Raw genomic sequence first — 19030 nt, forward strand, 5'->3', positions numbered from 1 at the left:
CTTTCCACGCACTAGCCCAGTGTTTGAAACGTCTGACCCCTGGGTTTCCCTGGCGCCGCAAGCTTCAGAGGGTGCCTGGGGTGTGAGACAGGGTCCGAGGGATGGGGGATGCCGAATGCAAAGAAGGGAGGTCCCTGAGATCAGTACCGAGGCGGTCAGTGGTCAGTGAGGAGGGAAGAGCCGGCAAGGAGATCCCTGGAGAGAGAGACGGACACGGACAGTCGCATTCTTCCCCATCCAGGCCCTGCTCCCACGCCCTCCGGCGCCGCCGCCGCGACCTTCTCCTGGGCCCCGGAGGGAGGGCATTCGCCTTCCCCACTGCGTGCCTCTACGCCACTGTCCCGGGCCCAAAGGCGACAAGTGCTCCGCGAGCCGCGCATCTAGACCAGGCCCCTGCTCCTTTGGCTCCGGGAACTCGCAGCTCTACTGCTCTTTGCCTCTCCTCGCGTCCACTCCCCCCTCGGCTCCTGACCACTTGGTCTGCGCCATCTGCATTCGCAGTGTGCCGGGCCCGCCCGCACTGCGGGGGAGAGGCGGGGAGCCGCCCACGCCGCGCTCGGCGCTTGGCGCTCGGCGTCGCCGTCTCCCTGGGACGCGCGCGGGCGGCGCGGCGCGCGGGAGCCGGGCGGGCAGCCATGGCGTGGCGGGCGGGGAGGTAGCCCGGCGGGCCGCGGGGAGCGCAGGGGCCGCCATGGCCCGGCGGCGGCGCCGCGCCTGCATCGCGCTGTTCCTGGTGCTGCTCTTCGCCTTCGGCACCCTCATGGGCCTGCGCACGCTCAAGGCTCCGGACGGACTGCCGGCGCTGGGCCCCGGCCTGGAGCTGGCGCCCTTTGAGCGACGCCCGGAGGGAGCCCCCGCGCCCGCCGCCCGGGCCCCGGCCGCCCCCGCCGCGCCGCCCCCGCCGCCGCCGCCGCCCCGCACCGCTGGCCCGGGCAGTCCCCCGGGCCCGGCCCCCGCGGAGGCCGAGCCCGCCCCCGGGCAGAGTCTGCGCGTCTACTCGGACCTGCACGCCTTCTACTACTCGTGGTACGGGAGCCCGCGGCGTGAGGGCCACTACATTCACTGGGACCACGTCATGGTGCCGCACTGGGACCCCAAGATCTCGGCCAGCTATCCCCGCGGCCGCCATAGTCCCCCAGACGACTTGGGCTCCAGCTTCTACCCGGAGCTGGGGCCCTACAGCTCCCGGGACCCCGAGGTGCTGCGGGAGCACATGACCCAGCTCAAGGAAGCCGCCATCGGTGAGTTCCCCCCACCCCCCGGGAGGCCCTATTCCCCAGTCTCACCCTTCCTCAGTTTTCACACCCCAACTCCCGCTGGTCCTGTCACACTGGGCCTCTGGTCCCACTCACCCTTCAGCCTGGCTTCTTACTCCCTCCCTTCTATTTTCATTCAGCACTTACCACGCGGCGCCCTCCCCCCCTTCTAGTATTAAGACTCCTCCATCTCTGCCATCTGACCCCTCACAGCTGGGCCCTTTCATAGGGCGGAGCTGCCTGGAGGGCCAGTGGAAGAAGGCATTTGCTCCGAGCTGTCCCAAGTAGGGACAGCAAGGAGAGGGAGAAAGTCTTCATCTCTTGGGTTTCTAGGCTTGGGTAAGTGAGGACTGGGCATTCTGACTCTGTAGGAATGGGGTTCAGAGGAGCCATGCCTAGGATGGCAATGCTTTCACACCAGATACAGGAGAGGGCAGCAACCCTTCCAGTTCTTGCTGGCTGCAGAAACAAAGTTTGCCCATATTGCATGATGAACCCAGCTGTTTGCATTGGGGGGTAGGGTGGGGGGCGGCAGGAGCTTTTCTTCAAGTATTGTGGTTGCAAAGAGGTCCCTGGGAGACTCTTGTAGGCAGGCTTGGGTGGGGAAGCTCACTTCTTTCAGACCGTGTCACTGAATTCTCCTGGATTTTAGAACACATTTCAATTTATCTAGAGATGGTTAGTGAAGGGGGGCGGTGTGTTTGAATGACAGAGACAATGGTGGGAGGTATTCACAGAGAAATACCACAGAGGCTATTCCTCAGGATTTTACAGTCTGAAGAGGCCGTCGAGACAAATGTTATTTCCCTCGGAAGGCATGAGATGACTTCTGCATGGGGCTCCTCTCCCTGCGGGAACTTAGAGGTGTCCTTCTTCTCCAGAGAGAGTACTGTGGCTTCCAGATGGGTGTGGCATTATCCACTCATTTCCTTTTGTTCTACTGCTTGCCATTGCAAGCGGAAGCCCGCGTCCTCCGGACTTTTCTCTGGCTCCTTCCCTGCCTGATGTGCAAAGGTTCCCGCTGGCGCTGTGCTTCAGCACCGTGGGCGTGGACAGCTCCGGGAGGCTAGATTCTGGGATTCGATCCGCAGGAAGCTGGCAGGAGCCTTGCTCAAGATTTCATTCAGAAACCATTTTGCAGTTGGAGACAGTCTGGGAGGAAATGCATCTCTGTTGCGGGGGTACTGTGTGTCTCTGAAGTAGCTTCTATGTTGTGACTCAGGCGTCCTGGTCTTGTCCTGGTACCCACCTGGTATGGCTGATGATAACGGGGAACCCTCAGATGACCTGGTACCCGCCATTCTCGACACCGCCCATCAGTACGACATCCAGGTGAGTGTCCAAGAATACGTCAGGTGCTCTTTGGCCCATTCTGGAGATTTCCCCTTCTTTGCCCTTAGGGTTAGTTTGGGGCTTTAGCCCACATATGGCAGATACACAGCAAGTGTGGTATTGGTGCGGTTCTAATAAATAGCACCTGTCCCTCTTATTCTCTTGAATTTTGGGGGGGAAACTGGGAAAACTAAATATAGGAGAAATGGGAAGACTTAATAAGTATCACTGTGATAGAGGTTAGGGTGGAGACCCTGACTCTGGATAGATGGCAGGCAATCGCCAAACATCTCAGATCGCTAGTAGGAGGCAGTGCTGGGCCTCAAGGAGGGGAGTATAGACAGGCAGGTGCACTTTCAAGATGATGGGGTGGAGCTAAACATGTCCACTTATTTTCCCCAAATGAACCAAATAAGTTATTCCCCTCTCCTGGGGTGAAGGAAGAGAAACAGCAGAGCAGAGCCCCATCCCTGTTCCTGAGCCCATCACTGACATGTTAACAGATCAGAGCACCTTCGCCGGACAGCTTCAGCACACTTGTTCCCATGGTTTCAGATAGCTAGTGCCAATCATATAGAGCTGGCATGTAAGCTTAAACCAATTAGCCATCCAGTGATGGCTAAACCAATTAGCCATCCCATGGGAATGATTCCCAGATGCCCTGCTGTGGGAGGTGGCCAGGCTTCTTGCCCCTCTTTTTCCGACCCTAAGGGCAGTGGCTGCTTTTATCTCTGTTATGCCCACTGTTGCCAAGCCTCCTCCTTTAAGCCCCAGTGGAGCATGAGCCTTATTATGGGTTGTGGCTTGTGGGCAGATACTCACCTGACCAGTACCTCCTCTGTTTGTGCCAGGTGGCCTTCCATATCCAACCCTACAAGGGCCGGGATGACATCACTCTGCATGACAACATCAAGTACATCATTGACACGTAAGGCTGCTATGGAGTCTGGATCTTGATGGGGATCAAAAAGGGGGACGGGGATAGACTTAGAGGGTTAGGTCGAGAGACACCAGGGAAGAATGTCGGTGTCCTCAGCAGCTCCTTCCCAGTAATACAGTACTAGGCTTGGAGTCAGCAACCTGGGTTTGAATTCCAGTTTTGCAGCCTCCAATCTGTGATCTGATGCAAGCCTCTTAACCTTTGAGTCTCATGAGAGTTACAGGAGTTAAAATATGTGAAAGTGCCTTGTACAGTGCTTGCAGTTTCATCCATTCATTCAAAAAATATTTTGAGTGCCTTCCGGTGTCCGGGCTCTGTCCTGAGCCCTGGCTGTACGGTCATGGGTAGGGCTAGCAAAGGTGATGTTCTAGCGTGTTGCTGCAGTGAGGCACACAGTAGTTACACATGAAAAATTACATAGTGACCCATGCTATGAGAAAGTGATAGTAAAGAATAGAGCAGGGAACTGTGTTAACAGCATGCCTGAGAATGGGTGCTAGACTTTAGAACAGGTGGGCAAGGGAACCTGAGGAGAGGAATGTGTGAGCTAACACCTGAAGGGAGTTAGCTCTGCAAAGATCTGCGGCCCATAATGGGACAAGCTTGACGGCAGAATAAGAGGCTGTGTAGCTGATGTGGAGATGGGGTAATGCAGGGATGGAGGTGGGGAGGGCCAGATCAAGTAGGATGGGCCTTGCCCGTCTCCGTCAGGAGCGGTCGGTTTGGGTTCATGCCTTAGAAAGAGAGTGGGTTATAGGGAACCAGAAGTGGGAGCCTGGAGACCCAGTGGCTGGCTGCCTCTGCAGTCCCAATGGGAGAGGGGGTTGGTGTGGTGTGGGACTGGAAGTGAGGCTTTAATGGAGGGAGGTTGAGGCTGGGGAGAGGAGAGTGGGAACTCAGTTCTTGCTATGAGGCATGAAGAGTGCAAGCACGGGGAAGGGCTGGATCCCGAATCACACTTGGGCATCAGGAAGGACCTGATCCGTGGCTTGCCCCCCTCCTAGGCCACCAGCTCAGGTTGTTCTCCCTCCTGCTCCTCAGGTATGGCTCCCATGGTGCGTTTTACCGCTATAAGAACAGCATGGGTAAGAGCCTTCCACTCTTTTATATCTATGACTCCTACCTGACATCCCCTGAGGCCTGGGCCCACCTCCTGACTCCCAACGGGCCCCACTCCGTCCGCAACACCCCTTACGATGGGGTCTTCATCGCGCTGCTGGTGGAAGAGGGCCACACCCACGACATCCTGGCGGCCGGGTTTGATGGCATGTACACCTACTTCGCCTCCAACGGTTTCTCCTTCGGCTCCTCCCATCAGAACTGGAAGGCTGTGAAGAGCTTTTGTGATGCCAACAACCTCATGTTCATCCCCAGCGTGGGGCCTGGCTACATTGACACCAGCATCCGGCCCTGGAACAACCACAATACTCGGAACAGGGTCAATGGCAAGTACTACGAGACAGCCCTGCAGGCAGCCCTGACCGTGAGGCCCGAGATTGTCTCCATCACGTCTTTCAATGAGTGGCACGAGGGCACCCAGATCGAGAAGGCCATCCCGAAGAAGACGCCAACACGTCTGTACCTGGACTACCTGCCTCACCAGCCCAGCCTGTACCTGGAGCTGACTCGCCGCTGGGCAGAGCACTTCATCAAAGAGAAGGAGCAGTGGCTGATGTGAGGAGCCTGGCCACGAGGTGCCGATGTCCTGGCCTCCCCGGAAGGTGTCACCGTGTGGGGCTCAGCTGTGGTGGGAGACACTCGCTGGCCTCCCAAGTTAGCAGCGGGGCGCCTCTGGGTGGCCCATCGAGCCTGGGCCAGTGGGGACCGGAGCTTCCTCCTCAGGCATGTGGCACTGGGGTGCTTTGTAAGGATGGGAAGTAAGGCGGGGCTCCCAAGAGGGACCCAGAGAGGCTGGCAGGTGACTGGACTCAGCCCAGGGCCATTCCACAACCTGGAGAAACACTTTAGAATTATCCCTTTGAGCTTGGAACTCAGCAGGTTGGTGGCGCATAGCAGTCCCCAGGTCACTGCTGTCAGGAGGGTTCAGGGCTCTGGGCAAGCAGGTGCCCTGCTTCCTCTCTGGCCTTCCCATAGCATCTGTCTTCTCCAAGTGAGGGAACCTTATCTGAGACTTCCCAAAATGGGAATTTTAGGTTGAAGCCCCACAGTAGACCCCTGAACACAACAATCAGGAAATAACCCTGAGCATTTGTACACTCATCCAACACATACTAATGGAGCACCTACTATGTGCTAGGCACTGTGGAGAGACTTCATACGGGAAGGTTCTTTTCTTCCAGAAGCTTACAGGATCCAGCTTTCCTTATTTGGCGTGGCCTTGTAGCTAGTACCTGAGCAGTTTTTCTTTTTTTGCCGTTTTCTCCAGTGCTGGGAGTTCAGTTTTTTCCTCCTCTAAGAAGATACCTCTGTGCCCCCGAGCCCAGATTTCCCCAGATGACCATCTAGCTCCAGGGAGAGGACCAGGACATCCTCCCTCCCTCCGGCTGCCTAAACCGAATGAGGCCCACTCGGTGGGGCCATTTTCAGTGCTACTGTGATTTGTAGTAATTAAATATAACATGATCTTCTCAAGTAAGCATTCCTTCACTCTCTTCAGGCCTTCCTGAACTCTGAGTCCTCCCTCAAATGCTGTGACAGACACGAGATGGGCTGGCCAGTGTCAGTACAATGAAGAGTGAGTTTGCTTAAGAAACCAGGAGTATAAAGAAGATGTTTAGAGGGGACATTTAACAGTGCTTATTTACAAATAAATGAATCTACTCATTGTAGGGGCCCTCAGGGCAGGTCCTGGAACACCTTCTTGGCAAGGTTTAGGAGCTACTTGGAAATATGTGCATTACTTTATGGGCTCAAGCTTGAATCCCACTTGTGGGACCAGGGTGCAAGGCAGGAGGGGAGGAAGTGGGGCCTATGGATTACCATGGGACCCCCAGCTCCCGTGAGGTAATGGGCACTGGATGCCATGGTGGACAGGGCAGTTCAGGACAGGAGCACAGGGCTGCACGGCACCCCACAGTACTTCACAGAAACAAGACACACTGAGGCTTCATTTCACACACACACGGTTTGAAAAATACTAAAAATATGGCAAGCTCAGGGTCAGGAGCAGTAATTCTCATTCATGACAGCCTGGTCAGTTCTTTCAAAGGCTAATCTGTAATGAGAGCCATAAAGATGTTCATACACTTTAACCCTATAATCCTAATCCCTGAGGAAGTAATTCAAAAGAAGAAAAATAAACTATTTACAAAACATTTTCTATTAAAGAAAAACATGGTTCAAATAACCAAGAGTAATTCTGTTTAACACTTGGCATACATGTGAATAAAGGCTCTGAGTACATACCGGATTCAATAAAGGTATTGTAGGCATAACTCATTATAATTTATTTTATGAATAAATAAGGAAAAAAGCCACTGGCTGAAAAGAGTAGTGAAGATATGTTTTCCCATATTCTTTTGATTTGGCCTTCCTCAGCCCCACCCCCTGCCAAGTGAACTCACTTCCCACCGTTAGTCCAGAATGCTGACTCTCCACCAGGCCTTAAGGCACACCACACCACCGGCCTCTCCGGTTTGGAGAAAACAGTGTTGGGCCTGTGGCTCAACAGTCTTTATCCTTCTCTAGGTCCAGCTTCAGGTGCCTAAGTACATGTCTTTGGTCACTGGAGACTTAACCAGCTGGTGCTCTGGCTAATTTGGACCTTAAATGCCACTACCTGCCAGAGAGGGGGCTCTGACTGGATTCCGTATCTGTTCCTCAAATTACTTCTTAAAAAAAATTTTTTTAAAAAGAAACTTATCAGAACAAGGCCATCCAAGGAATGTTCTCAAACAAAATCTCTAAGTCAGCTTTTGGCTGATACATGAAATCACAGATAATAAATAGGACCTCCCCCACCAGGTGTCAGACGAAACCAGCAGCTTCTGGGACTTGGTGTGCAGTATTCAGAAAGACACAGTGCCTTCAAGAGTCAGGACTAGTGATGCTGCAGCCCCAGTGGCCTCTCTCAATGAGGCCGTGCCAGTCCCCAGTGGACAGACACATAGTGTCCAGCACCAGTCCTTGGGCCTTCCCCCTACCCAAGATGCAAAAGCAGGATCAGTGTGAGGGGAGGAGCCCATACTTCTGTTGGAGGATGGCTGTAGTACTCTCCAGGGCACTGAGAAAAAAAAAATGGAGGCAGTTAAAGTCTGACTTCTCAAAGCTCCGAGCCCACCAGAGTCTGCTGATCAGTGACCTCTAAACCCTCAGGCCTTAAATATGTTCTCGTCACCAAACCCGTGATGAATCCTTTGAATCCCCAAACAGCCAGCAAATGCCAGCAAACCCAGTCCATCCACCACTTCTCCAAACCTGCCCACCCCACCCAGGACAAGGTAGGAGTGCCAATCCTTATTTTATTAAGGCCCTTTTTTTTTTCCCACCTTCCAACCTTCCTCAAATTCTTTCCCCATGCCATAGCAGACTCACCAGCCTGGACGAATGATGCCAAACTTTCCAGGTACAGACAAATCAACCACAGTTGAGCCCAGGCGATACTCAGGGCTCTGGCCGTTCCCAATTGGTCCCCCGTCAATGACCAGGGACAACTGAGGCCAGAGGTCCTGGAACTCCTGAGAAGAGGGAGAGGAAGATCATGGACACCAACTCTGGCATCCACAGTGATGTCACTGTGCACGCAACGTGTACAAGGAGACAAAGCCAGCACACGTCTAAAACAAGAGGCATCTTCCTCTAAGCAGGGAAGGAACCTCCTTCAGTTAAGGTTTGTCAGCATCTAGGACATGGCATCCTATGGGGTTCGGAGCTGCCCCAGGTTAGCACTTCAAGGAACATCTATCTAGAGCTTTAAAAAAAAAAAAAACCTCACTGTGCCAAGAGGAGCTTGCACACAGGGCTTCTGTTAGAGACATACAGGTCCGATGACTGGAGGTCTAGGTGGATGTCCAAAGATGTAGGCTTTTACCCTGAACTTTCGCCCAAATTTTTGAGTCGGTGCATGCAAGTTACGTCATCCAGTGCATCTCCTGGCTCTCAGAACTCTGGGTAAGGTCAGGGAGAGGAAGGCAGGGTGCATTCTGCACATGCGTGACACCAGCTCTCAGTCCTTGGGTTGTGGGAAGGAGAGCCCCTCCGAAATCCGTGGTCTGAACTGTTAACTGGCTTAGAGCATCACCCACTCTCCCTGCCACCACCACTCACAAAAACCCTGCAGTGGTGGCTAAGCCTGGGCATTTGGGATGGAGGAGCGTAACCACCAGTTTCTGTACTGGACAGGTCAACTGTGTGCTGACAAGAATACCCCCACTCCCATCCCCATTGCCTCAGGCATAGCCACCAGGTAAAGCCTGCAGTCCCAGAATAAGACAGGATGCTGGACTCTCAGTTTCTAAGGCCCCTGAAGCCACTCTCTAGGTCTGGACATGGAGAACCCCATCACTGTGCTGTGTTTTACATTTTAGTTCAGGAAGAAGAAAAGTGGTAAGTGACATCTTTTTTTTTTTTTTTTTTTAAGATTTTATTTATTTATTTGAGAGAGAGAGCTCACGTGCACACAGCAGGGATAGTGGCAAGCAGAGGGAGAGGGAGAAGGAGGCTCCCCAAAAGGGAGCCTGATGTGGGGCTAGATCCCAGGACCCTGGGATCAGAACCTGAGCCAAAGGCAGGGCACTGAGAAACCAGTTGAGCCACCAGGCACCCCTGTAACTGTCATTTCTTTGTGTTGTCATTCGTTCCAAGCTATGCAGTCAAGACAGAATTAGGATGGATTCTTTGACCTGGCTAGTGGCCAGAGAAGAGAACAGGGTCAGGAGTCCCTGGGCCAAGTGATTTAACTTTCTGGAGCCTTAACTGTCTTTACAGCACTGTTGTAAAGACTTAGTACCTGACTATACTTTCCAACGGCTACCACCACAAAAAGAACAAAAGAATTAGATTCACCATGCCGTTCCTTATTATTAAAAAGACAACAAGAAGAAAACACCAATTCTTCCCCTCACCTCTCAAGCTTTTCAATTAAACCTTTCCAAGATTCTTTAATTTGGATCCCCCCACCATGCTACCCCACCCCTGCCAACTGGACAGACCTCCCACCATCAGACTAAATGGATGAACTCCTGCAAGGCGTTCCGGTGAACCATCAGCCCTACTGACTCAGAGGAAACTGTGTCTGGCCTGGTGGTGTTTCTGCAGGGAGGGCTGGGTAACTTACCTCGACATTCAGAGAACTGGCCTGGGAGCTCAGGTTGGCACTGGTGAGAGCGAGTGGTCCCCCAAACACCTGGACCAAATCCTGTATGAAGGCATGATCAGGAATCCGGATGCCTACAAGCTATGAGGCAAGGGACAAGAAGATAGTCAGAAAGGCTGGAAGCGGTAGGGAATGGCTCTCTCCTGGATCCTAGTGAAAGCCAGATGGCAGAAGTCTGGGGACACAGGAGAAACTCTGACTCACAGGAGTAAAGGGATTCAGGTCCTTATTGAGCTCCTCTGAGCGTTCCAACACCAGAGTCACTGGTCCTGGTAGTAAGTCCTTCAGGAGTCCCTCAGGTACTCTCACATGGCAGTACCTGAAAAACAGAGATGGCACAGATCTACCCAAGAATGAAGGGTCTCTGCTGGTCCTATTCCAGACGGTAGACAGATCTAGAAAAGGGGAACCTGGGACTACAATGGGATCGGTCTTCCCTCTTCACCTCTAAGAGTTTGAGAAGGCAGTGCTCCAGAGGAACACCCACGGCTTGGAGCCCACATGCCTCTGGTCTCCGGGACTACAACAGCTGCACCGTTATCACGCTCCGTGTTTCATTTTCTCCCAGGCATCCCCAGAGCGTTTGTTTCCTTTGTTGCCGTTTTTAAACCGCGGGAGTCCCGACCCCCACCCCTCATCATCACAAAATCGCCGGGAGGATAGGGACCCTGCCTGCCTCGTTCATCGCTGCGCCCCAGCACCCCTCTCAGGGACTGGAAGACGTTAAGTGCTCGATACACACTTCCAGTTCCGGATTCCTGGGTGAGCCTGGACAAGCCCCTCCCGCTCTCTGCGCCTCAGTCTCCCAAGCCTGTCACCGGAAGCCCCTCCCGCGGTGCCGCCCCCAGCGGGGCCGGGTCGGGGCGGCCTCACCTGTAGACGTCGGCCACGCGGCCCAGGCAGACGGCCAGCGGCTTGGCCTCGCTGCGGCCCTTGAGGCGGTACACAGCGCCCAGTGCCGCAGAGCAGCTCGCCGAGCAGGCCAGGCCGTACAGCGTGTCGGTGGGGACGGCCACCACGGCGCCGGCGCGCAGCTCGGCCACGGCGGCCCGCAGCGCCTCGGTCCAGCCGGCGCGCTCCGGGCTTGCGGCCCGCACGGCCCCGCTCCCTGGGAGCCGGAACAGCCGGGCCCCCGGCGCCGCCGGAGCGGGGCTCGGCGGGCGGAGGAGGCGGCCCCTCCGGGCGGAGCCCGCCGGCCCCTCGCTCAACCCCACGCTGGCAGCCACCGCGGCCCTCAGCCCCCTGCACGGACGCGCCGGAGACATCCGCCAGGGCCCGCTTCCGGGAGGAAGTGACGCGCCCAGTCAGCTTCCGGCCGGGGAGGCTCGGCCCCACCTCCGCGCCGGGCAACTTAAAGGGACCGCGACCCCCAGGAGGATTGAAGGAGACCGGTGGGGACGGGGCGGGGCGCAGCTTTGCGGAGCCCAAGCGCTGCGCTGGGGAGGGGGGCGGCCGAAAGGGGGGCGGTGGTCGGGCCGCGCAGGCGGAGATGGAATGGGGCCCGGGCTCAGACTGGTCACGGGGGTGAGAGGGGGCCCGTCGGGGCGGGGGGAAGGGGCTCGGACCCCGCGCGAGCGCCGGCCCTGACCGTGTGTCTCTCGCTCTCTCCCGGGCAGGGAGGCTGCCGGCGTGGACCGTGGGAAGGCGGGGCTGGGGCTCGGCGGGAGGCCACCCCCGCAGCCGCCCCGGGATGAGCGCGCCCAGCAGCTGCTGGACGCGGTGGAACAGCGGCAGCGGCAGCTCCTGGACACCATCGCCGCCTGCGAGGAGATGCTGCGGCAGCTGGGCCGCCGGCGCCCGGAGCCGGCTGGTGGCGGGGTCAGTGCCCACCCCGGGCTGGGCCTGGGAGGTGGGAACTGCCCCGTGGCTGGACTTGCTAAGCCCTAGCTTCCCCTGGAGGGTGGAAGAGTGTCCCCACCGCCTTACCCCTGAACCTCCTTTCATCTGGGCAAGAGGCTTTGAAAAAGTTGTGCTATCCAAATGCCAAGTGGCCATGTCCTTGCGGGGCCTAATCCCAAGGCCTTTCCTCCCAGCCTCACTTTTCCTTTCTGTTCCAACCAGAACGTCTCAGCCAAACCCGGAGCACCTCCCCAGCCAGCTGTCTCCGCCAGAGGTGGCTTTCCAAAGGATGCTGGCGATGGAGCTGCGGAGCCCTGAGCATCCCTGATGGGCACCCTGACTTCTCTCCCTCCCGGGGCTGGTGGCTGAACTCTGAACAACTCCCTTCAATAAAGGGGCCAGTCTTCACTGGCAGTGGCTGGTACTTGGCTCTCAGCCTGGGGTGGCAGCTCTGCTAGCAGCTGGGTTCACTCCCACTTCATCCTGGCTGAAGGCAGTGCTGAGCTTTGAAATGTAGCCAACGAATACCCTGTCTGATTACCCGGATTTGGACAGACCAGCAGTGCTCTCCAGAGTGGTCTGGCCTGCTTTGGGGGATCCAGGTGGTGTTACATGTCCATTTCATGCTTTGGGGGCTCCTAGCCCCACAACACACTTTTAGCAGAGCCTTGATTAAAAGGAAACCTGCAGACTTTCCTGGTGACCGACCTTTCCTTTCTGTCCCCCAAGACTCAGCTGGGGAGGGGAGGGGGTGGTAAGTAGAGGAAAATCATCAGCCATGGGTAGGTTTGGGAAGAAATGCCACAGATACTACCAGATTTAAATAAGCATTTAATTAGGATTTCATTAGTATTTAATATTGCTTTTTCAATTCCAAAAAGTTAAATTTTCACTTCTTAGCAGATATTTTAAAGTACAATATTAAGTTTATACAAAATGAGCAATTAAGCAAACACCATTATTTCACATTCTTCAAAAATACAAATTCATATTTACTTTTTGGGGTTTGGAGGTTTCTTCCTTTGGAAGTACTGAACCTGTAACGTTTTCATATCGCTCGGTGGAAGTCCGTTGTTCCCATGTTTCACACTTCAATAACTTTGATAGGCTTTCACATAATCCAAATAAAACCATTGGAGATTTAAAAAACTGTCACCAAGACCTCCGGCCAATGACTACTAGTGTGTGTCAAAAAAAGAAGGCTCTCTGTGGGTCTTGCCTTTCCTGGCCAGATGCAAGCCAGGGATTCAGCAAAATCCTGTTTCCAGCCACCTTCCCCAAAAAGGGACTTGGAAGAGTTGACAGGGAAAGGTAACAGCCACCTTGAGCTCTGACCCTCCACTCCCACATTCTCCAAAACACAACAAAGGATGTAGACTGTTGAACCAAAGGCGCCTCAGGGAGGCCTAAGGACGTGGGAGAAGGGCAAGAGAGGCCTCTGACTTGGCACCACTACGAGGATAACAAGGATATTGCAAAAAACACCCCTGGGTTTTGGTGAAAAAAGGTTTTATGAAAAATTTTCCCATAAGAAAAAGAGTAGAAACTGCATTGCGCTGAGAAAGTGACACTACATTATCACCCAATTTTTGGCCAGCAGGCACACCACCAAAAGGGCAGTGTGTGGTTTTAAACTTTGCTTCCAGTAAAAAAAGCTTGTACTATGTACACATTGACGTAAGATCCAGTTTAATTTGCATTTTTCAGTGCAGACTGAGAAGCCCTCTGGAACAGGAATAACAGTGAGAAATGCCCCAACAGTGATCGTCCGCTTCCCCCAAGGGGCATGAGAGGAAATACGGGACTCTCCCTGTCCCCCAAAACTCTGCAAGAGGAAACAGGCTAAACTGACTACCAACCAGAAATATGCAAAATTCCATTTTGTTGCCTCCCCCCGCCCCCACCCTAATATTAGGGAATGGACAACTTCCCATCTATGTTACAGCAGGCCCATTTGCATATTGATCTGTGGAAATCCTTCTGCTTTGGCTGAAGTGTTATGTCAAAACTTCTCTATTCTACTGTAGCCTGAGAATTGAAGATAAAATGGGGGTGGTACTCCCCCCCCCAGACAAAAGGGAAATATGGGGGAAGGAAGAAAGTAAAAAAAGATTATTAACAGCTTTGTTTACTGGATTTAAGGAAGGCTGGAGACCTTTTTTCTTCAAGAATCAACACGGGTGGTGAGGGGAGCAGTAGGAAAATGGCTCATGTTGCCCGCTCCCCCACTACCACCACAACCTCCCAGACATGTTTCTGATTGGTGGTGGAGGAAAATGTAACTCTAGCAATACTGTTGCAGTTCCACAAATCAATGGTTTCAGTGACTCTGGAGAAGTCTTTAAGATTAAGGACAATGAACGTGATTACAAATAGAAAAGTCTAGAAGGTGCCAGGTTTCTACTAGGAACAACCTGTTCCTTCCTTTCAGGCATCACTTTGTAATGGTGAAGGTGGGGCAAGATGGCAAGGGACCAAGAAGTGATGAGAAAGGGCCTCAACAGTCAGCAGAAGAAAACAGGACCCGCAGCAGTTCTTCAGAGAGCCTGAGGGGGCGCCCTCGGGCACACAGGGAAGGCTTGCATAGATTGAAGCAGTTGCTGAGAATGCATAATAGTGTTTCCCTATGGACAGCCTCCCAGCACAGGGCTGATCAGAGTGGAAAAAGGCGGCCAGGCCAGGGCCACATGGGACAACGACCGTCAAGCTACACATATTGCACCAAGGTAAGTGCTTTTCTTTTCACACCTCAATTTAAATTTTTATTCTGAGCAAAAAATAAAACTTTGTGGAAAGTATATATATGTATATATATACACAAAAGAAATTGCAGCAATTGGGTTAAAGATAAAATAACCTAAAGTGCTTTTTTATTTTATTATTTCTTTAATATACCAATATGAGGTTCTGCAAACTCATCCCTCTGGACACATTCAGCATTATACTATACAAAGTCTCTCAGGAAAACCCACCCATACCCTCCACGATCCCCATCAGCCCACTGCCTTGACCCTGAAGGTGAAACTCCCATCTACTGACTTTCCCAGAGCTGGTGGAGAGAAGTCCCTGGCTTCTACACAGAGAGGTCATCACGCCTTAAGGCCCCTCCTGGGCTTTGTACCATGATCTCCTTCTAAGGGGAAAGGAGTGGAATTTAATAAATGACACCGACTCTGGTCACCAAACAAGCAATGCCCCCTTGAGGCTGACCAGATTCCTCTCCCCACCACTGCCCACCCCCCAAGGATAGGCAGGGCCATGCTCCCTCGATGTCCCAACCACCTCCTGGGGAAGGGCCCACATCACTAAGGCAGCTTGAGGGTGCCAGCCGGTCTCCTACCCCTTCCTAAGTCCATGAACTCCAGTCCCTGGTGCTGACGACACCCTGTAAAGGGGTGGTGGAGCTGGAGATGCCAGCGGGGGCTGGAAGCATACACCAACCAGGTGGAAATGGCTAAGGTTACCATGGTTAGAAAAAAGGCTTGATTTTACCTGCCCGAAGTCTGCAGCTCTTCCCTAACTTCACCACAGGGTCATTCCTGGGTTTGGGGACAGCACATTCTCCATGAAGGCTCGTTCTAGCTCCACTGTAGCCAGTAGCCTGCTCCCCCCGGAAGGTTCCTGGCACTAGAGGCCAGGCTTTGCAGGAGGCGATAGGAGGGAGAAAGCTCTGGAAGAGGAAGGAAAGACTGCCTGTCCCGTGGAAAAAACCTGCTCTTCACAATTGCTCACTAGCATTTTAAGCACATTCCTGATTTTTCAAAAGCTAATTGGCTCTGATAGTCCCCCTGTAATTTTGAGTCACCCTCAAAAGGCAGATACTTCAACTAGATAAATCTGTCAGCCTAAATACTGTTTAAAGATGCTTCTTCATCACCCCCAATCTTTGGAGAGCAGAAAAGCCAATGACCTCGCTAGGCCCAAGAGGAGCACAGCTCTGGCTGGCTAGAAAGAAGCAATCATGAAACCACGGATACTTCCAATGACCTTCCCTGGGCTCCCAGGGAGGTTTCCCACCTCAGCTCCCAGGGAACCGACTCCCAGGTGCCCCCAGACTGGGTATGTGGGGAGGTCATTTGTAACCTCAGATATGAGCTATCTTTGGGACCCTGTCGCTTTGCTCTGTCTGAAGTTGTAGCGAAAACAGCCTAAAAGCTTCCTATGGGTACAAGACCCAGAGACAGCCATGGATAACCCACACTCAGCAACTAATTTTCCAGAAAGACTAAGCCACTGTGGTAAGAGAAGATTCCTTCCCCCTTGTCAACTTCTGCTGAAGTCAGTGGTCACCAGAACCCACCAGCCTTTGGGGGAGGGGAGTGCAGAAAGTCAAGAAGAAATGGATTCTCTGGACTAGACTCCTGGAATGAGAAACCATCAGCTGCCTGAGGGAAAGTCCTTTTCTCATGGCAGTAACAACATTTACTATGTCTGCCTTCCCATCCAACTCCATCCCTGAAATTCTGTCAAAGGCAGGGCCTCTGGGCCCCCAGGTAAATGATCAGCTCTGGATACTGTCTTGGCTGGCCCTGAGTAATAGCTCAGAGAACACAAGAGTGACACATGCAGATCTCTGTACGTTAGGGAATGGGAAAAGACAACAAAATTATGGCTGCGTTCTGCCTGACACTGTTGACTCAGGAGAGCAGCTGTGTTCGTGGACCCCTTTTTCTTGCTCAAGGCAGGGAACGGTCTCTTGGAGGCAGAGGCCTAGTCTACACCCTGGGCCAGGCCTCATTTCTGAGCTCAGTGAGCTTGGTGAGCACTCATGACTATGTTAATATAGCCAGTTGAGAGAAACCTTCCATTTTAGTGTGAACTGGATTTTAGGTTTTATTTTAAAGAGGCAATGACTTAGAGCCAAAGGCAGACAGATGGATATAATTCTATACACAAATCAAAAAAAAATTTTTTTCCTATAACACAACTTAATGAAACATTCCAAATGAGATAACTTATTGCAACATTTCAGGCTTTTTGGTGGAAGGGGGATTTTTGTTTTGTTTTACCCTGAGTAGAAGATCATCGTTTTGTGGTTTTTGTTTTTTGTTTGTTTGTTTAGAAATCACATGACTAAGCCAAGCAAGTCACATCCTTCTTTGCACTGCACTAGACTGTATGCAAAATCCAGAGGGGTGAGAGGCAGAGATGGGAGGGGCAACCAAAAGCCTGGCTAGAACCTGGAACCAGGACACCTGGCCTGCCAATTACATGCCATCTAAAAGAGAAAACAAAACAACAACAAACTCCCTTAAAGCTGCACTTCTTCCCGATAAGCAAAATGCAGCTCTTCTGCTCTGAGGAAGAAAATACCATTAAAGGCAAGCAGACCACCACCCAGCCACTGGCCATAAGCCACATGTCCACTCTAGGACGAAACAGGGAGGTTCCCCAAGAAAAATTCACTGCGGTCCGCAAGCCCTGGCCGCCAACCGAGAGAGGCAAAGTACCAGGAAGGCAAAGACTGGGATGGCGTGGCTAGAGCCTGCTCTGCACACGCACTGACAGACCGCAGTCAACAGCTCGTCCAGGGCCCCCCGAAGAACCTGATCCCCCACACAGCCTCGGGCCAGGCTTTTCGCAACCCACTGCTGGGTGACACCTGCCACAGCCACCCTGAGCTCCACCGACACCAACAGCAAACAACAAAACCACCTTACCCAGTCCCTGTCTGGCTCACGGCTGTCTGACCTGCCTTGGCAATCGCCCCCTCTGATGAAGCCAGGCTCTGGCCTCCCAGGCCAGCTGTGGCCTCAGACTCAAAAGATGCACAGGGAGGGAGGAGCAACACTCGACCCACTGAACTCCACTGCCCAAACCACAGAGACCCCAGTGCAAGTGATGGGCAGCATCAGACTGATGGAAGCCACACCCTTTCATTTCGAATGTTTATGCATACGAGTAACCTTAGTTTCCAAGTTCACATGACAATAAGCAAAAGTGACATACAGTGCAGCCAAACAGTTCATTTATAACTTAGTTTTTGTTTTGTTTTTTTTTTTGTTGGTTTTTTTTTTTTTTTCCAAAGATCAGTTCCTTAAAATGGATGCTCCTGGGATATGACTAAAGAAAATACGTCTGAAAGGTGAGGATTTCAAACAGTAGATTTCTTCATCCTTTGAACTGCTGACCCACCCCCAGTGAGGCAGACGCCGGCCCTTCCGCCTCCCGCTCGCTCCTCCTTTCCTGGAGGTGAGCGCAAGTGGCCCTTTCACTTGGAGAAGCTGGTCAGGCCCATCTCCTCCTCCCCCTGCAGTAGTGCTTCAATGGGAATCAGATTGGACGGGGTGTCCAGGCTCTGGAGGGACAAAAACTCTGACACATCCATGGCACTTAACGTTTCTGTCTGAGGGTCTGAAGGAGTCTCAGCTTGTCTGCTTTGCTCACAGGAAGAGGGTACAGCGGAGGATGTCGACAGGGGGTCAGGGGGCGAGGAAAAAGTCTGTGGTGGTAGCTTCAGGCTGGGCCCGTCAGGAGGCTGGGGGCTCGGTTCTGCAGGGGGTGGGGAAGAACAGCCCTTCCTCCTGCCCGCCGCCCGCTCCTTGGCAGAGTCCCGGCACGCGCACTGACACTGACATGCCTCCTCTTGTTTGATGATGATCACAGGAACACTGAGGCCAATCTGCTGTACAGAGTTCCCTGTGAGAGAGGCAAGAGACACTGCTCCTCAAGTAGCCGCAGGCAGGGGCGTGAGGGATGGGGGGGTACAGACTAGGTGAGCGCCGAGGGCCACAGAGGCAAGAACCGTGGGGAGGGATGATGCCACGCTGCAGGCTTCGTTCTGTCTGACACTCCCCATCCCCTCCAAGGCAAAGTCCCTTTTCCTCAGAAAGCCACTTACACCATCTAGATGACCCTGTACCTCCAGCTTTGTTTCTGGCCATTCTCCCTGGTACCCTCCATGCCAGCCACAGCAGATGCCTCCCTTTTCCTGACATGTTCTTCATACCTCTAGGACTCTGGGCTCTTCCTTCTGCCTAAACTCCCCACACAGGGCTGCTTTTCTGGAGAACTTACTCTTCTTCTTCCTGAAGACCCAGCTCATCCTCTTTCCTGAGGCTGCCAGGCTGGGATGCCCGCAGGCTCCCACGTAGGGCTGGCCCAGGGCAGCCGGCCCACCAACTTCCTGTCTGTGTGCCAGGAGCTCCTGCCTCCCTTCGCACTTCTCGCAACACTGCGTGAGATGTGTGGCCTGAGTCCTCCTTGTCTAGGACCAAGCTCCTGGACAGCCTCTTGCTCACTCTTGCATCCCAGTCTTACACACACAGTGTGTGTGTGGGGGGTCCCCCTGTACACTGCCAGCCTTGCGCTCACGCATGCGCCCGCTCTTTTGTGTGTGTCTGTGTGCTCTGCACACGCACACTCCGAAATCAGGCTGTGTGTGTCTCA

General features: G+C 53.5%; 4 protein-coding genes across 7 annotated transcripts in view; 2 read left to right on the forward strand and 2 right to left on the reverse strand.

Moving 5' to 3' along the window:
- Window positions 1-544: 544 nt before the first annotated feature.
- On the forward strand, window positions 545-6120 carry MANEAL (mannosidase endo-alpha like). Of its 3 annotated transcripts, XM_045064217.1 has the most exons (5): window positions 545-1241; window positions 2479-2588; window positions 3440-3516; window positions 4570-4613; window positions 4847-5088. In XM_045064217.1, the coding sequence occupies exons 1-5, from the start codon at window positions 692-694 to the stop codon at window positions 4873-4875; spliced, it is 810 nt and encodes a 269-aa protein (XP_044920152.1). In that variant the 5' UTR covers window positions 545-691; the 3' UTR covers window positions 4876-5088. The 3 variants fall into 3 exon arrangements, with proteins under 3 accessions (XP_044920152.1, XP_044920151.1, XP_012901241.1); XM_045064216.1 differs by having other exon boundaries at window positions 556-1241; window positions 4570-6120; XM_013045787.2 differs by lacking the exons at window positions 545-1241; window positions 3440-3516 and having other exon boundaries at window positions 2518-2588; window positions 4570-6120.
- A 791-nt stretch (window positions 6121-6911) lies between these two features.
- On the reverse strand, window positions 6912-11067 carry YRDC (yrdC N6-threonylcarbamoyltransferase domain containing). The gene is made up of 5 exons (XM_004741554.3): window positions 10676-11067; window positions 10007-10121; window positions 9764-9883; window positions 8023-8165; window positions 6912-7711 (listed from the first exon to the last, which is right to left on the reverse strand). Exons 1-5 carry the CDS (start codon window positions 11065-11067, stop codon window positions 7651-7653), a joined length of 831 nt encoding a protein of 276 aa, XP_004741611.2. The 3' UTR covers window positions 6912-7650.
- CUNH1orf122 (chromosome unknown C1orf122 homolog) lies at window positions 11059-12337 on the forward strand. 2 transcript variants are annotated; one of them, XM_045064219.1, is made up of 3 exons: window positions 11059-11193; window positions 11419-11620; window positions 11864-12337. In XM_045064219.1, exons 2-3 carry the CDS (start codon window positions 11573-11575, stop codon window positions 11957-11959), a joined length of 144 nt encoding a protein of 47 aa, XP_044920154.1. In that variant the 5' UTR covers window positions 11059-11193; window positions 11419-11572; the 3' UTR covers window positions 11960-12337. The 2 variants fall into 2 exon arrangements, with proteins under 2 accessions (XP_044920154.1, XP_044920153.1); XM_045064218.1 differs by lacking the exon at window positions 11059-11193 and adding an exon at window positions 11198-11326.
- Window positions 12338-12452: 115 nt separating this feature from the next.
- Window positions 12453-19030, reverse strand: part of MTF1 (metal regulatory transcription factor 1) — a 41933-nt gene continuing 35355 nt past the window's right edge. Inside the window, 1 exon segment of the mRNA XM_004740747.3 lies at window positions 12453-18280. Within this exon segment, the coding sequence (XP_004740804.2) occupies window positions 17853-18280 (428 nt within the window). The 3' untranslated portion in view covers window positions 12453-17852.

The sequence above is a fragment of the Mustela putorius genome, unplaced genomic scaffold (genome assembly GCF_011764305.1).
Source record: "Mustela putorius furo isolate JIRA1106 unplaced genomic scaffold, ASM1176430v1.1 tig00003853_pilon_pilon_pilon, whole genome shotgun sequence".
Taxonomy (NCBI): domain Eukaryota; kingdom Metazoa; phylum Chordata; class Mammalia; order Carnivora; family Mustelidae; genus Mustela; species Mustela putorius.